At 48.1% G+C, this 14,823-nt stretch overlaps 5 protein-coding genes across 5 annotated transcripts; 2 read left to right on the top strand and 3 right to left on the bottom strand.

Annotated features, from left to right (window-relative positions):
• Positions 1-660: 660 nt before the first annotated feature.
• isn1 (IMP 5'-nucleotidase ISN1) lies at positions 661-2,232 on the bottom strand (the record flags this gene model as incomplete). The annotated part of the gene is made up of 7 exons (XM_061211826.1): positions 661-750; positions 812-1,746; positions 1,801-1,948; positions 2,003-2,017; positions 2,070-2,090; positions 2,147-2,157; positions 2,208-2,232. 7 exons carry the CDS (start codon positions 2,230-2,232, stop codon positions 661-663), a joined length of 1,245 nt encoding a protein of 414 aa, XP_061071052.1.
• A 614-nt stretch (positions 2,233-2,846) lies between these two features.
• On the top strand, positions 2,847-5,055 carry N7525_001250 (uncharacterized protein; the record flags this gene model as incomplete). Its single annotated transcript, XM_061211825.1, has 5 exons — positions 2,847-3,482; positions 3,965-4,247; positions 4,300-4,626; positions 4,683-4,792; positions 4,855-5,055. The coding sequence occupies 5 exons, from the start codon at positions 2,847-2,849 to the stop codon at positions 5,053-5,055; spliced, it is 1,557 nt and encodes a 518-aa protein (XP_061071051.1).
• Positions 5,056-7,027: 1,972 nt separating this feature from the next.
• Positions 7,028-7,606, top strand: N7525_001249 (uncharacterized protein; the record flags this gene model as incomplete). The annotated part of the gene is made up of 1 exon (XM_061211824.1): positions 7,028-7,606. The coding sequence occupies one exon, from the start codon at positions 7,028-7,030 to the stop codon at positions 7,604-7,606; it is 579 nt and encodes a 192-aa protein (XP_061071050.1).
• An 880-nt stretch (positions 7,607-8,486) lies between these two features.
• N7525_001248 (putative MFS quinate transporter) lies at positions 8,487-10,340 on the bottom strand (the record flags this gene model as incomplete). Its single annotated transcript, XM_002558116.1, has 4 exons — positions 8,487-9,566; positions 9,624-9,752; positions 9,807-9,996; positions 10,063-10,340. 4 exons carry the CDS (start codon positions 10,338-10,340, stop codon positions 8,487-8,489), a joined length of 1,677 nt encoding a protein of 558 aa, XP_002558162.1.
• A 1,366-nt stretch (positions 10,341-11,706) lies between these two features.
• Positions 11,707-13,462, bottom strand: N7525_001247 (putative MFS transporter; the record flags this gene model as incomplete). The annotated part of the gene is made up of 4 exons (XM_002558117.1): positions 11,707-12,125; positions 12,216-12,847; positions 12,896-13,136; positions 13,210-13,462. 4 exons carry the CDS (start codon positions 13,460-13,462, stop codon positions 11,707-11,709), a joined length of 1,545 nt encoding a protein of 514 aa, XP_002558163.1.
• Positions 13,463-14,823: the final 1,361 nt, after the last annotated feature.

Here is a 14,823-nt window from a genome sequence, read left to right as displayed (position 1 = left end):
TCATCGCTGCTCTTTTGGCTCGTTTGGCCTTTGGAGGGTTGGCTTCTCCATGCAGTGATCATTTATGGCACTCTGCTGAGTACGAATGTTAACAATTGCCCCTGTTTCTTATTTTTCAGATCCTTCAACAGTCCGATCCGTCCCGTCGGTTCCCAGTTCCCCATGAAGAGGATTCCTACCCAAGGACTTCAACTTCTTTCCAACCAACCATGCAATCCATGCCAATGACCCGGGATATTCTTGAATGTTTCTTCCAAAATACTGGCCGGCGGACCATCCGCTAACTTCTGATGTTGAGGGCGATCGTACTGAACGTCCGTTACGCTTTGTACGATGCTATGCAATAAGTCCTCCAGACCCAAGGATGGTTTACGTGACATTTATGCCTGGGAGTTTGGGCGATTGTGTTTTCTTGTTTGATGGGTTTCTACTTCTCTGGAAGAGTCTGATCTACACCATAGAGTGCGTTGTAGATAGAACCATCAATTTCAACCTCCAAATCATTTCAAATGAACCAAGAACGCTACAGGTGACTGCTATTGTGAGTATGAAAGAAGTAATCCAAAGACAGCAGTATAGAATCGCTGAAGGTGTACCAGTAACCCTGATACTGAAATACGAGCCCCGGACAGATGCATTATTCCATGTAGAGTTCAATGACTACGGGTTTACCGTCTTCTCCAGCTCATCGAGGAGGTCCACTGTCTCAGCGGGGCTTGCAATCCACGCGGTTGTGGATGCAAGGCGGGCCTAGTCAGAAAAAGAATTAGTCTGACCGGTAGCCAAAAGGATAGTTTCATAATTTCCCCACCTTGAAGTCATTGGCCCCAGCCGACAAGAACTGGTCGCCAACATGCAGTGTTTTGGATGGGTCGATGCCACCGAAGTAGCGCTGACAGGCGCGCACACCCCATGATTTGTCGCCAATGTCCACGAAGACATCATTCCCACCGTTGAAAGCACAGAATGGCAATCTTGCCCCCACAGCCGAACGTTGGACGGTATTCTGCACCACTAACACAGTTTCTTCCAACTGCTCCCGACTGATTCGCACACCGTTTACCGGGTAGACACCAACCGCACGATCCTTGCGCAGAATAGCCGCAGGCAGATTGAGATTATCAACACACGCACGCAGAGCCGACTCGGCAATATCAAGAAGCTGGGTGATATCATCCTCACTCCAGCACTGCATCTCATCTAGCAACCATTCGCTCCGCGGTACATAGGCGAGTCGGGCGTCCGAGGTCGGGTCGAAGCGGAACAAGAAATTGCTCTCGCCGCCCATGACAATCAGCCCTTGTTTCTGATCGGCGGTGAGAGTAGTTGAATTGTGCATAGCATCGAGCAGGCCATGGAGGCGCTCGTAATACTTTGGCGCGTCGGTGTACCCGGCCGCTGTCACAATGCCGACCTTGCGGTCCTGTTCGAGGAGTCGCAGAATCCGCGGGATGACGAGGTTGTCGGATGTGAGACAGGCGCCGTCGTCATAGAGTGTTACATCTCCGTCGAATGTGACTAGTTTGACATCGCTGGAGCGGACAAGGCCTATCACCTGGGCGGAGTTCAAGATGAGTCGGATATCGTTGAATGAAGGGGCGACGAAGCGTCGTCGGCTGATGAATCGCTGCTGGTCTTGATATTTGAATGCATCTTCCAGATATAGCCTGGTGAAAAATGTGCCGACGGACGGCACGAGCAGGTTCAATTTCGATTTGCCGGGAGCATTGCGTTCGTGGTGTTGGACTTCAAGAGTTAGGAATCTTCCCCTATTTCTTGATCTCTACTAATCCCACTTACTGTGATCAAGCACCAAATTCTCTACATCACGCATAATCTCTGCATAGCGAACGTGCGTGTCGGCCGCGACTGTCTTCAGCACCTCGCCATTTTCCTTGTAGATTGCGGTGGGCTGGGAATGCAGGACAAAGGGGACGGCCAGTAGACCCTAGATGGATTAGAATCGGCCAATAAGACATACGACATCGACTGAGCGACGTACTTTTATCCATTCAATCTATAGATTGTTAGGCATGTTCTTTTTGTCATTAGATGTAGTAACGACTTACAAGTTGATCCCGACGATGGGTCTATACACCTGTGGGGTCAGTGAGGGGTACACATTTCCTTGCGGAGATAGCCGTACCTTGAGGGCATCTAAGAGATGTCAGCGGAGATAAAATGAGAATAAAGTGTATATGACGTACATTCTACTCTATAACGCGTCGTCATGATTTGATGAAATTGGGAGAAAGATGATGCCTGGGGATGATCCCAAGGTCAGTGTTAGCTTAGCTGGTGCACGTCCCTTTTCCCGGGTGACTCACGCGGAGCTCGGAGTATACGTATACAACAACATACGAAGTTTCGGAGCTGACAGTTACTTTATTTGGTCAAATTGGCCCGATTTATCAATGCTGATAGCCTATCTCGGCTTGATCTTCGTACTCAATGACTGATCTGGACCCCTTCTCGTAACGCCTCCAAATACTATTGGGCCTTCAGAAGTGCCTCAAACGCAAAATACTGTGGCCTATACAAGGCATCATGAATTTCAAAGACCTTTGGGATGACTCCGAGCCCCGAAAAAAAGAGGTCTCGACACTGCCACGATGTCTGGCCAAATCATACCTGAGCAGCCAAAAGCTTGATTGGACAAGAGATGCCTGAGGATGTAGATCAAGCAGAAGTATAAGTATTTGCAACGGAGACCTATCTTTTTGGCATTCACAGGTCGCAAAATCATTGAACGTCAAGAGATCTTTCTGGTGGAAAAACCAGCGGCGATTTTCTAAACTCCATCGAAAGCAATGCTAGCTGTATCTATACAGTCCACTCCACCAACCATGAACACTCCCGGACATCACGATGCCCCACCAGAATATTCCCCATCCGAGGATTTAAATTCCTTCCTTGATGAAAAGGCCGCGAACTCCATGATCCTCCCACCGGAGCAAGACGAGCCCGGGTTTGCTGTTGCATCTGCTCTCAGCAGAGGCCTGCAAGTACCATGGAGATCCGGTGCCTGCACATCAGGATTCGACTATCCAGATGTACTATATCATTACGGTGTTTCTGAAAACCACTGGGCGGAATTCACGCAAGTACTCTGCGACGAAGCCAAGCTTTCTCGTCAGCAGTGGACCACCGTGCTTGGCAGAGGCTTGGGTACAATGGCAGTGGGCGGGCTGATGGTTGGCATTCTGGGCGCTATCCCCGCGATTTTCGTTGCCCGTCTTACAAGAAATCGACAAGAACAACGGAACCTAATTTCGGCAATGGCTGGAGCTCGCGGTGAACGTCTTGCTCAACATATCTCGCAATGGAACGAGGATGTCTTTCGGCCTAGGGGTGTTCTGATTCGGGTCGATTTGCCGGACGAATACTTGAACGATATGGAAGATATGGATATTCGAACAAGTGGTGGATCAGCATGGTCTGTAAATCCCAAAGTCTCAATTAAAATAGAAGTGATTGGGAAGGTACCGCAGGACTGTGCAAGTCGGGGATACTAACCAATGTTGGAATGTTCCAGGTTGTGGTTGTGTTATGTCATCCAGGCTGATGCCTGCAGGTGCCCAGGTGGTTTCCTAGGTGTCAGGCCTCTCTGTTTGCTACCTACCTACCTAGGTAGGTAGGTAGCTATATTAGCTAGCTTCCATCTATCAGAGAATCCATCTCATCTCTTCCTTCTTTTCTCCCTTTCCCCTTCTGGCTTTGCCAGATCAGGTTGTCATGATGCCTTTTGAGTACCTACATGGGCACTTTTTTCTAATCCCCGATCTATAACCCGCACCCTAGAAGAGACACGGAACGCAGCACACGGAACACAGCTTACCTCAAACCTTACTTTCAATTCACATCATGGTCAAATTCTTCTTACTTTCCCAACAACTGGTGTCAGTACCTAGGTACCAAGTCTGTTTCCTCTTCCAGCAATTGATATCCCCACGAAATGCCAAAGTCCAAGGCTACCACACAGAAGGCTGTAGAGAGTCCCGCTCGGGAGGAAGTCTCATTGCTCGATAAACTCAAGCTTGTGGTCAAGGATTATTTGGATCGCAAGGTGGATGAGATTCAGCTGCGCAAGACCGCCGAGGAGGTCGACGAGGCCTCCCAGCAGTATAAGACCATCCCGATATCATCACTATCTCTAGAGGAAGTGGTGAAGGTCCTGAAGCTTGAGGACGATGACAAGGACAGCGAGCTGAAACATATCTCTCCAGTCCAACTGCCCCCTCACCTAGGTACGGAACCTAAGAGAAGAAGTAGAAGAATTATGGAGCTAACTTAATATAGTCGAGACCCTAGCTCTTATCAAAAGGGCTTCTGGCAGCTCTCCCCCTACCGAAGCAAGTATCCGCTGGGTTATCGACGCCCTTCTACTTCACGCGCACAGTATCGCCTCCTCCCACGTCCCTTATGCCCAGCCAATCAATGTCCAAACAGAAAGACTGTATAAGCATGGCCCGGTACGCTTAAACCACCGAAAGGTTATGCTGTCCGCGCGTCTTGATTACGGGCTTTGGTATGGCGACAACGAGGCTGTATGCCTTAACGTGCTGGTTGTAGAGGCAAAAAAGACTGACCTCGGGGCCGGCGTAGCCCAGGCCCTTGGGTATATGGGTGAGTATCTAACGATGCCTAATATATTATATATCAAAAGCTAACCTGTTTCGAAGGCTGTATCCACCGAGAGCGTAAGAAGCTCACCAAGAGAGATTGTACTGTCTACGGCATGGCCTCGGACGGGGTTGGGTTCACATTCCTCAAGATCTCTCACGATTCCAAGGTGAGTTTTTTTTATGATTTTCTTTTCGAATCATTTAAACCTAGGATACTAACATATACTAGTGGTCAGGGTACATGGTCGGTGAGCACCCACCGAAATTCGAGCTGCCTCTCGGGATCCTCGTTCATATCCTTCGCCAGGCGGCTATCATGTCACCTACCCATTCCAAGGAGAGTTCCGCCCAGTCTCATACACAGGAGGGATCGGACGGAATTGACCAGGTCCTCACCACCGTTGATGAGGCTATCGAGATGGAGCAATAGGTTTTGCTGGTGCCTGTGGACTCTTGAGATTATACTGCTTTCGCTGAGATCTCGCTTCACCTGTTTAAGGACATTCTTATCATTCTTTGCCATTCCCTGATTTCATTTCTAAGCACCTGGGCAAGTCTATTTTATTAGCTAATGTGACTTGATTGTCCTCTCGCACTATCTATTCCCTTTCTTTATTCATTCTATGGTTCAGTTTTCGAACGATACACTTCGGGACTCATGGCTTTTCACAAAGACCAACCTGTCTCATTTTTGAACAGCCGTCACCATAGCGCCCTCTACAAAAAAGGACTTTTCCCCCGGGTAAACGTTGAATAGTTGTTCACATGATCTCTATTACTGAAAAGTACTTTATAAGCTGTGCAATATGTTGACCTCAGACATACTACACCCAAGGGGCCTAAAATGCAAAGTGTTAATAGGGTGGCCACAATATAAATAGGCCACCGCGTAGGGTATAATGTCATTCATGGAAGCTGTCTGAAAGTACTTAAGTCCTAAGAAACGCTTGCTACGGTGTTATTACGCGGTGGTTTTGTTGACATGCATGGTCATGTCTTTATGTCTTTATCCCTTTGTGCAGACTGAGCCTTTGCTTTGTCAGTTTGATATGTCAGTTTGCCATTCCTTTGTTAGTACAGGCTTCATATACAGCCTGCTTTCCATAGATTCATAGCATGCATCTTCTTCCCGATTTTCCCCTCCATGCTAGTTCATCTCACTAGTCCTCCAGTATCGTAGCCCTCAACAGGTTATGACGCCCTCGTTTTTCCCCTTTGCTTTATCAAAGATCTTATAGATCTATCCATACCATACGATACTACACGAGCATCTCCCCGCGGTGGAGCCTCGTTGTCGCCATCAAGAATAGCACTGTCAATAGGCTATATCTTGCTTCACCAGGAGAGTAGCTTTGAAGGCTATATCTCTCATTTTTTTGGGAATACTACTGGATAGTATATCTCAGTTTGATTTGCATATTCCCTTTGTCAAAAGAGGAGTGCATTTCTCATTTATCTCTCACTTCTTTATCACTTTTTACAAAGAGAGTATCTCACCGGAGTACTATCTCTTTATTCTTGACAAAGAAGCTTTGTTGTAGAATCTCACGTTGAGAACTGCATTACATTGATCATTTTTCATCAGCCACGATGGCTGAATCCTCCAACCAACCTGCCGCCATGCAGCCAAACCGAAACTGGTATGCCAAGCGAGACGTCGTTGTTGCAGACCAAGCTGTTGGTCTACCTGAAGTAGGAAGCTTCAACCTGTACAAAATCACACCACCGCTTAAAGAGCGTATCGACTTTGACACCTGGGTGGACCAAGTGGAAAAGATATTGCGAAGTCATAAGCTTCACAATCTGATCAACACCAACATTCCCTGGCCCGTTGTCGACGATCCAAATGGAGAGACATGGTACACCCTCTCTCTACAAGTGAAGACATGGATGACGAGCAGTATGGATCACACCCTGGTCCAGGAAATCAATGCTCGAGGATCTACCATTGAATTCGCCGACGAGTTTCTTGCCGAGTTAAAGAAACACATGAAGGGTGAAGGTCATGGTGCTTTGAAAGCAGCTGTGAGAAGTTTCAAAAAGCTATCCCGGAGTCAATTTACAACAAGTGAAGAGTTCATTCATGCTGTGAAGCTTCGCTATAAAGCTGTCTGTGACCTGAATGGAAAGCTTCCCCCCTACCACGCTCTGGAGACTATGTTATCAGAGCTTAGTGATGTCCCGGAACTGAGCGGTTTTATCGTTGTAAAAGACAACGAGCTCAACGCCATTGAAAAGCCAGCTGAGACAATTACTATCATCGATTTCTATCGGTATAGTACTGCAATTCTAGACTATGTCAAATCTAGTAATGCAGACTCTCTCGCTCTCTCTGCTTTCAAGAAACTGGATTCGGAGACCTTGGGTTCCGCAACACGAAGAAACCGAGGAGGCAATCCAAGATGCAATTTCAAAAGGGAGGAATAGAGATTCCCGTAGGAGACCAACTCTTACCATGGGACCCACGTCTGTGCATCAGCGGCTACCAGTTCAGAGACAAGATCAGACGTTTCATGGGCTGCCGACAACTCGGGCTCAGCCTCCAGGATTTAAGTCTGACATTTCACAACGCCGTGGAGGACTTCAACTACGACCAAAGTGCAATGAGCGGCTCGTGGAATATTTTCAGAGAGTACATGTCCAACCCAGCAAACTCCAACTTTGTACTTCGGGTTAGACTCGAACCCTTTGATATGGAGGACCCTTTAGGCCATTTCTTTGAAGACCCAGAAATTCCGATTGATGTGGAACAATTTGTTTCGACTGTCCCAGCAAGTGCTCCCGTCGCGCCGGAAAGTACAGTCGTGCCCGCAAGTTCTTCTATTTTGGAACAGTCTGTTCCATTCGTAGATTCTCGGGTAACTGACTCCGACTTCGCAAAACCCAAGCAGTTTGCAGACGAAGACGAAAAGCGCAAGTTTTACGACAATTACAATGTCGAAGACCGTGATCCGGCCAGTCCAAATGGCCGCATTGCTTGACAGAAGAAACTTCTTGATCTAATTCTACGCGGCAGCAACACTTTGGCCACAACCCGGAATCAACTGCCTAAGAACATCGGGGCATCGGAAAAGGACTGAAGAAATGAGGACAGCTAAGGAAAGGCTAACTGGATAGCATATCGAATTCTAATGCGTATTTTCATGCCTACTGATGATTATTCTTAATGTCTACATAAACTGCAAAGAGTAACTATTGGTCACGCGAATTGATCGATACTGGAGGGGAAAGAATATAGAATGGGTCTAACTGTTATTGTACTTTGACCTTCTGGGTTTGAGGTTGCGGCATGTTTCTGTAATAGAGATCATGTGAGCAACCATTCAACATTCATATAGGGAGAAAAGTCCTTTTTAGTAGAGGGTCCACAATGATGGCCGTTGAAAATGAGGCAGGTTGATCTGTGTGAAAAAAAAAAAAAAAAAAAACTGTGAGTCCAAAGTGTGCCATTCAAAATTGAAGCATAAATCGCATGACGGTAGGTGGGAGACGATAGACAACAGGAACAGGACAAATATAATAGCACAAGTTTCGGGATAAGGCTGCGCTCAAGGCGAGAATTGTCATCATCCCTCTGGATGGGTTGTCAACTGGTCATTCCTCATGTTGGGAAAATCGTAGGTAACGGAACAAAAGAAAGATCTCGGCGACAAAAAAGGACATGCACTTATTTATTGATGTATTTCAGCGGCAGTAAAAGGCCAAGAACGGGAGATTATAATTCAAAAGGGGTTTATTCATCATGATCATTTCATTAATCAAAAAGGAGAACCCTTCTTTCATGACCAGCAAATGGACATTATAGATATCCAAATGATAAAAAAAAAAAAAAAAAAAAAAGAATAACAACCCGGGCGACAATCAAGCCCGGCCCTCTCTATCCTGCCTCTCAATATGTTGAGCCGCTCCGTGCGTCTGCACCGCCATCTCCATTTTGTCATCCACAACCTGGTCACGCTCATCGGCATCCCGGTTACCATAGAGGCCAATCTTGTACCAAGGCAAAGCAAAGAGACGATCCATGCTCTCGAGCGAGCGACCGGCCGTCTCCGGAATACTGAACCAAACCCAGACACCACCGATGATGGTAATAGCAGCAAAGCACCAGAAAGTACCCTTGGGGTCAATTCCACCTGTTGCGACGGGAAGAAGCATATTGGGAACTGCGCGCGCATTACCATATTGATTGGCGAAGTGGAGAGTCATGGCCATAGAAGTGCAAAGAGCACGGATGCGCAGGGGGAAGAGCTCTGCAGTCAGAAGATACTGCATTGAGTTCCAGCCCAGAGCCCATCCAAATCCAGAAACGTAGATCATTGCAATGGCTCCCTCGCTAGCGCCCTTCTTGTCAGCTGGTAGTGTGTAGTTCTCGTCGACGCCCATTGCGGGAACGGATGTCAAGAAGCCGGCGATGTAGACCATAGAGATTGCTTGTAGGGTAATTCCAATAAGGAGGGCTCGCTTGCGTCCAATGACATCGACCAAGAAAAGAGCGCAGAGAATTGCAGCAATCAATTTTATGATTCCGAACACAGCAGTGACCAGCAGTGATTCGTTCTCGCCTGTGACGCCTAGCAACTTGAACAAGTCAGGGGCGTAGACAGTGATACTACCAGCACCAGACCATTGCGAAAGGATCTGTGCCATGAATGTGAGGTAGACTCGGTAGAGGTTCGATGGGACCAGGAAGGTTTCCTTGATCACGCCCATTGCGCCGGACCCCATTGTAGCTTCCATCTCAGCTGCATGTGTCGTTTGAATCATGGATATCTCGCGTACGACGTACTCATCGTCGGATGGTAGGCCGCGGATTTTGGAGAGAGTGGAGATGGCCTTTTCGAGTTGGCCGCGTTTGACTAGATAACGGGGTGATTCGTGCTGGAGGAAGGAGAGGACGAAGATGAGACCGGCAAAGATAATATGCAGACTTGTGGGAACAAGCTATGTTCGAGTCAGTATTGGTAATAGCTGTAAGTGGTTTGGGCGGATCACACATACCCATCGGTTATGAGTTTTGTCGCCAAGATTGAGCTCGCAGCCATAGTTGGCGAAATATGCGAGTACAATACCCAAATAGACAAAGCCTGTGAATACACAGGTACAGAGTCCACGGATAGAGGCGGGAGCCTTTTGCTGTTTGTTAGTTGATGTAAGATGTGACTTGGATAACGAGGAACTCACAATTTCAGCAAGATACACAGGACCAACGACAACTGTTTGGCCCACGCCGAGTCCGGCAATAAAGCGACCGGCATAGACAGCACCCAAGCTGCCGCTGTTACCCATAAAGATTGCGATTCCCAAAATCCATAAGACACAGAGTTGGCGAGTTGCCCAGATACGACCGATGCGATCACAAACTAAAAAGGCACTGTATAAGAACAAACGGGGTTAGCGATAGGAGATCCGATAATATGGAAAACAAGGAGGAACTCACAAAAGAGCGCCTCCAACAGATCCAATCTGGACCATTGCAGTGACATTTCCCTTGATGTTGGTCTGTTCCACCTCGCTGTACGACTCATAGTTGATGTAATGTTGAAAGTCTTTAGAATTGAAGGCGCCTGAGATCAAACCCTCATCGACACCTCGGGCAGCGCCCATCAGGCCAAATGAGATGACTGCAAACCATAATCGCCAGTTGAAGACCTCTTTAGGCTCTCCCAGGTCTTTGAGGCGGAAGATGTTGACTGGTTTCTTCGCTCCGCCAGCCATGGTGGGCAACACTCAAGTACGTAGTTGAATGCGGGGATAATATCAAAGGCAAAGCCGGGCGTAGCACGAGAAGAGTCAAAAGACAAACATGAGCCAGAGCAGGCCTTTATAGCTATGGGATCCGGGTTTTCACTACAGAGTACATGCGGGGAAACCTGGGGGTGAGGGGGGAACGGAAATTTCAGCCGAAGAAATCCCATTGAGACCGGTTAAGGAAATCCCTGAAATCCCTATAGCCAAACTGAGCCGCGGTGAGACATAGAACATACACATGATTTAACATGCACCGGGATAGGCTGAGGCTAAGGCTCCGGGAACCGCGCCAAGAGAGCTTGCGTCTCGAGCCCAAGGCCCGCTTGACTCTCATTTGACGAAGCTGCCGGTCTTTCTACGGGGCATGGCCGAGTTCCCCAGACCACATGGTCGCAATTTGGAATCAAATGTGCGTTCACTTGAGCACTGCAGGGTTGAAGCTCACTTCTTTTCTTCTGTTCTCATTGTATCTTCATTCTCAGGTTGTGACTTTCCGTTCAATAGTACTGGAGTACCTGAACTGCCAAGAGTATCATTTCCTCCACCAAACCTTGAATGTGAGTTTCGGACAACGTCCGAATAAAAAAATGCGTGTGTGTGCCGTACGTGGCTTGTAGGGAGTCAAGAGGTCCACCAGGGGAGATGTTAGCCTCTTCAATCGCGGGGGGCGAAAAACCGGAGAAAGCCCCACCCATGACTGATGTGAGGCCATTGATTGGTTGATGGCCCACAAACTCTCCGGTCTGGGAAGGGAAGACGCACCGCTACTTGGCGTGGGGTGCGCTTTGATGAGCCGATCCAACACTCCATTTCGCGTTTTCACGGAGAAGACCGTTGCCGAGATGCTCGTCATTTAGGCATATATTCGGGTTCTGCAATTTCCTGACGGCATGGTTGAGTATTAAACTTTGCTAACCCCCGATCTTAGGAAGTATGACTCGCACAGCTTGAGAAGATTTGGTCCGTTCTTCGGCGTTTGTTATTGTCGCAATATCGTCTTGCTCCTTGCAGGGCGCATCACTTGGAATCAGGAGCACATCGCAAAATCCGTTCCTTTTAAGCGACCATGTACTGTGGTAATTGAGAAAAACCATACTGGGTAGGTACAAAACAACGCCAAAAGAGCGCGCTATCTCAGAATTCTATGTGCGTTACTCCGTAAAGCAAATGAATTTCTAAGATGACCTATACCTTTGCCCGAGAATCGGAGATTTGTAAGATGATATGGATCAATTGAATGTTCGAGACCAAGGCTAGTGTGCGGAGTTGTCAATCTATGACATCGGAAAATAAGATACAGGACGAAAGTGATTGGTGGAGCTATACAGCACGGCTATGGTCGCCAGCGGAACCCAGGGTTGCGCCAGTCCATGTCCTGAATCTGTTGCTGAGAAAGTCCCGCCAAGGCGCTGTGGACATCGATGCGCGCGCGGCGCCGGTTGTCCCATGTGATATAAGCCCATAGACCAGCACCAAGAAGGAGAGTGGTGCTTGAAGTTGCCAAGTTCAGCCCATTACCAATAGGGTAGTTGGGCCCATCAAAAGGTAAGAATGACCAGGTGCTGATGAGCCCACCAACATTGCCGAACATCACCGTGGTTCCAATAGCCGAAGATCTCGCGGTGTCAGAGATCACATTTGCCGATGCGTGGGCAGTACATAGGGAGCCAAAGGCAAAGGCCCCACAGGCGATAATAAAGGTGGCCCCATATCGTACCATACTGTCTTCGCTAGCCAGGAACATGATATAACCTATATAAACCCCCATAATGATTAGCCTGAGATCAGTTGCACGCTCCGATCCTTATATTTTGGGAGGTCGCCCAAGGAGTTGAGACTTACCAGTCACCATTAGCGGCGGGCTGAGCACGAAGAATATAAGGCGATGATTGAATCGCCAGCTGAGGTAGGGAAATAGCAAAGTGAAAAATGCGCCCACAACATAAGGAGGTACCGTGTGCAGCTGCTGAGACACCACAGAGGCATTGGGGTAGATGGTTTTGACGATGGTAGGCGCAAAGAATCCAAGACCCTGAACAGTAATATTGTTCAACATGAAGATGACACCGGTTACTAGTGTTACTGGGCTGAAGATACCGCGTAGTGTCTTGGCCACATCAAGCTTGTCGAGGACCTCTGTCACGCCAACACGTTCGGATTTGACCCGGGCAACGGCTAGATCCTTCTCTTCCTGGGAGAGCCACTTGGCTGTGGCAGGTCGGTCGGTCAACGTGAAGAATCCGAGGACACCGATTCCGATCGTGACAATGCCTTCAATAGCGAAGATCATACGCCAGGTGCGAAGAGAACCAAAATGATCGAGCATAAGGATACCCGAGGCTAGGAGGCCACCGAACGCTCCAGCGAGAGGAGCCATGACGACATACAATGATAGACGGAAGACAAGTTCATTCTGTCGATACCAACGTGAAAGGTAGTACGCAATTCCAGGCAGCACTCCTGCCTCAAACACGCTAGACAGTTGTTAGCATTGCCGACCATCCAAAATCTAGGACACATACCCCAAAAGGAAGCGGACACCAGATGCGCTATGTATATCATTAACAAAAGCCGAGGCGACTGAACAGATGCCAAATCCCAATGTGATCCCCGGAAGCCACCATCCAGGCCCGACCCATTTGCACATGAGATTGCTGGGGATTTCGAAGACAATGTATGCGATAAAGAAGATCGAGAGCACGGCGTTGTAATCATAGCCTTCGAGTCCAAGGTCCTTGTCGAAGCCAGCCAATTTAGCGTTGCCTATCCCAGGAAATAAATTGGTTAGCACTTGAATTGGAGGGGGAAAAAAAGATAAGAGGGGCTAGTCACACACCAACATTGGCTCGATCGATGAAACAAAAGAGATACATCAATGCAACAGGTGGGATAATACACAGATCAATCTTGAGTCGCAATCGTGACTCGGCGGCCTTGTCAAATTCTACCAGGGACTGGCCATGTTCATCTGTCGCAAGTTGGCCCCTTTCTGCTGCGCCATGGGCGACTTCTCCCATCATATCCTCTTTATGGTCTGCCATGACCTTTTCATCACCGATGGGCGTGCTGCCTCTCTCGGTGTCTGTCATGTCGGAGTATCGGACAGTGGATTGAGCTTGGACGAGATAAGGGGGCGGTCAGCAGTTCTCGGATAACAGGGATCAAGGGAGACCTCGGGAGCATAGGGGGCGGCCGGGTATTTTATAGCTCAATCAGAAGCCCGATCAAAAGAAAAAAGGTTGAATCTGGGGTTGTGGGGGATCGGATCCAGTCCCATAGTGACGTTCGGCTTTTTCAGCAGCTGCAAGCTCAATTTGCCGTTGCCAAGGCAAGGGTACTTAGTCTGACACGGCAAATAGTCAGGAATGCTGCCTGAGTAGCCGGAACTGACAGTGGGAGAAGCAAGTATTATTATGGAGGTCCAATCATAATAGTTTCTAACAGGCCGAGGTGTCAGACCTCTAAAGTCTAGAGGCAATGGCACTTGAGACTCCCCCAGAAGGATTTAGAGATTTCCCCAGACTTGTGGATCAATCCACCCCGGACTATATCATTGGTTTTGTGGGGATCTCCGGATGACTTACAAGGTAGCTAGCCTAGGTACAGTCTACAGGAAATGCCGACTGCCTCATCCGACTATCTCTCAGGCGTCACGTTGACCAACCATAACCCCGGAATGTGTGAGGAGTTGTGACTCTCCAAAACGCCAAGTCTTCCAAGAAACATGGCTTAGAGCATCGCGGTGATAGGTCGTCGGATCGGAAATTTTCCCGAAGCTGGTCCGAAGCTGCTCTAGTCGGATGATTTGATGTTTTTCTCAAGGGTGTACGGAGTACGGGATGGTAATTATTGCACTTCTTAAAGATGTGGGATAACTATATAAGATATTGATATTGTTAAGGAAATAAAGATGGGTCGGGAGTCCAAGAATATAATTGACTAGATATGTATGTACGTAAGGATAGGCGATGAGTTGTCTGTAGGAAGAGTGTTACCTCCATGTAGGTACCTACATATGTAGGTAGGTGTCATCTATAGTCAACCCGATCGCCTTTCAATTCCGTTATGTGATTCTCGATACCATTTTGAGAGTTTAACCAGTTTTATCTCAGATCGGGTTATCCTGGCTCGGGTTATCCTGGCTCGGATTGTCCTGGCTCGGATTATCCTAGATCTAGGCTCTATCCTAGGTCTTATTCGGGCATTCCCGTCCTAACTCGGAGGTCACAGGGTAGGTATGTAGGAATTCGATATGTGAACCTAGGTCGAAATAGTTCCTTACTGGGTGAAAGCAAAAAAATGAAGAGGCTTAACATGTATTGTCGGCTCGAGCGAAATCGTCGACCTAATTTTCTACGGGAGAGCTAGGTATGCGCGTAAGACTCAGTGCATGAACCTCGACTCCCCACGTCAGCCATTATCATTGCCGAAGGAAAATAAGGACGAGCCC

The sequence above is a fragment of the Penicillium rubens genome (assembly GCF_028828025.1).
Source record: "Penicillium rubens strain IBT 27055 chromosome Unknown utg000001l_segment0_segment0, whole genome shotgun sequence".
Taxonomy (NCBI): Eukaryota; Fungi; Ascomycota; class Eurotiomycetes; order Eurotiales; family Aspergillaceae; genus Penicillium; species Penicillium rubens.
The sequence above is the reverse complement of the archived record's forward strand: the minus strand, read 5'-3'. Positions and strand labels throughout refer to the sequence as shown.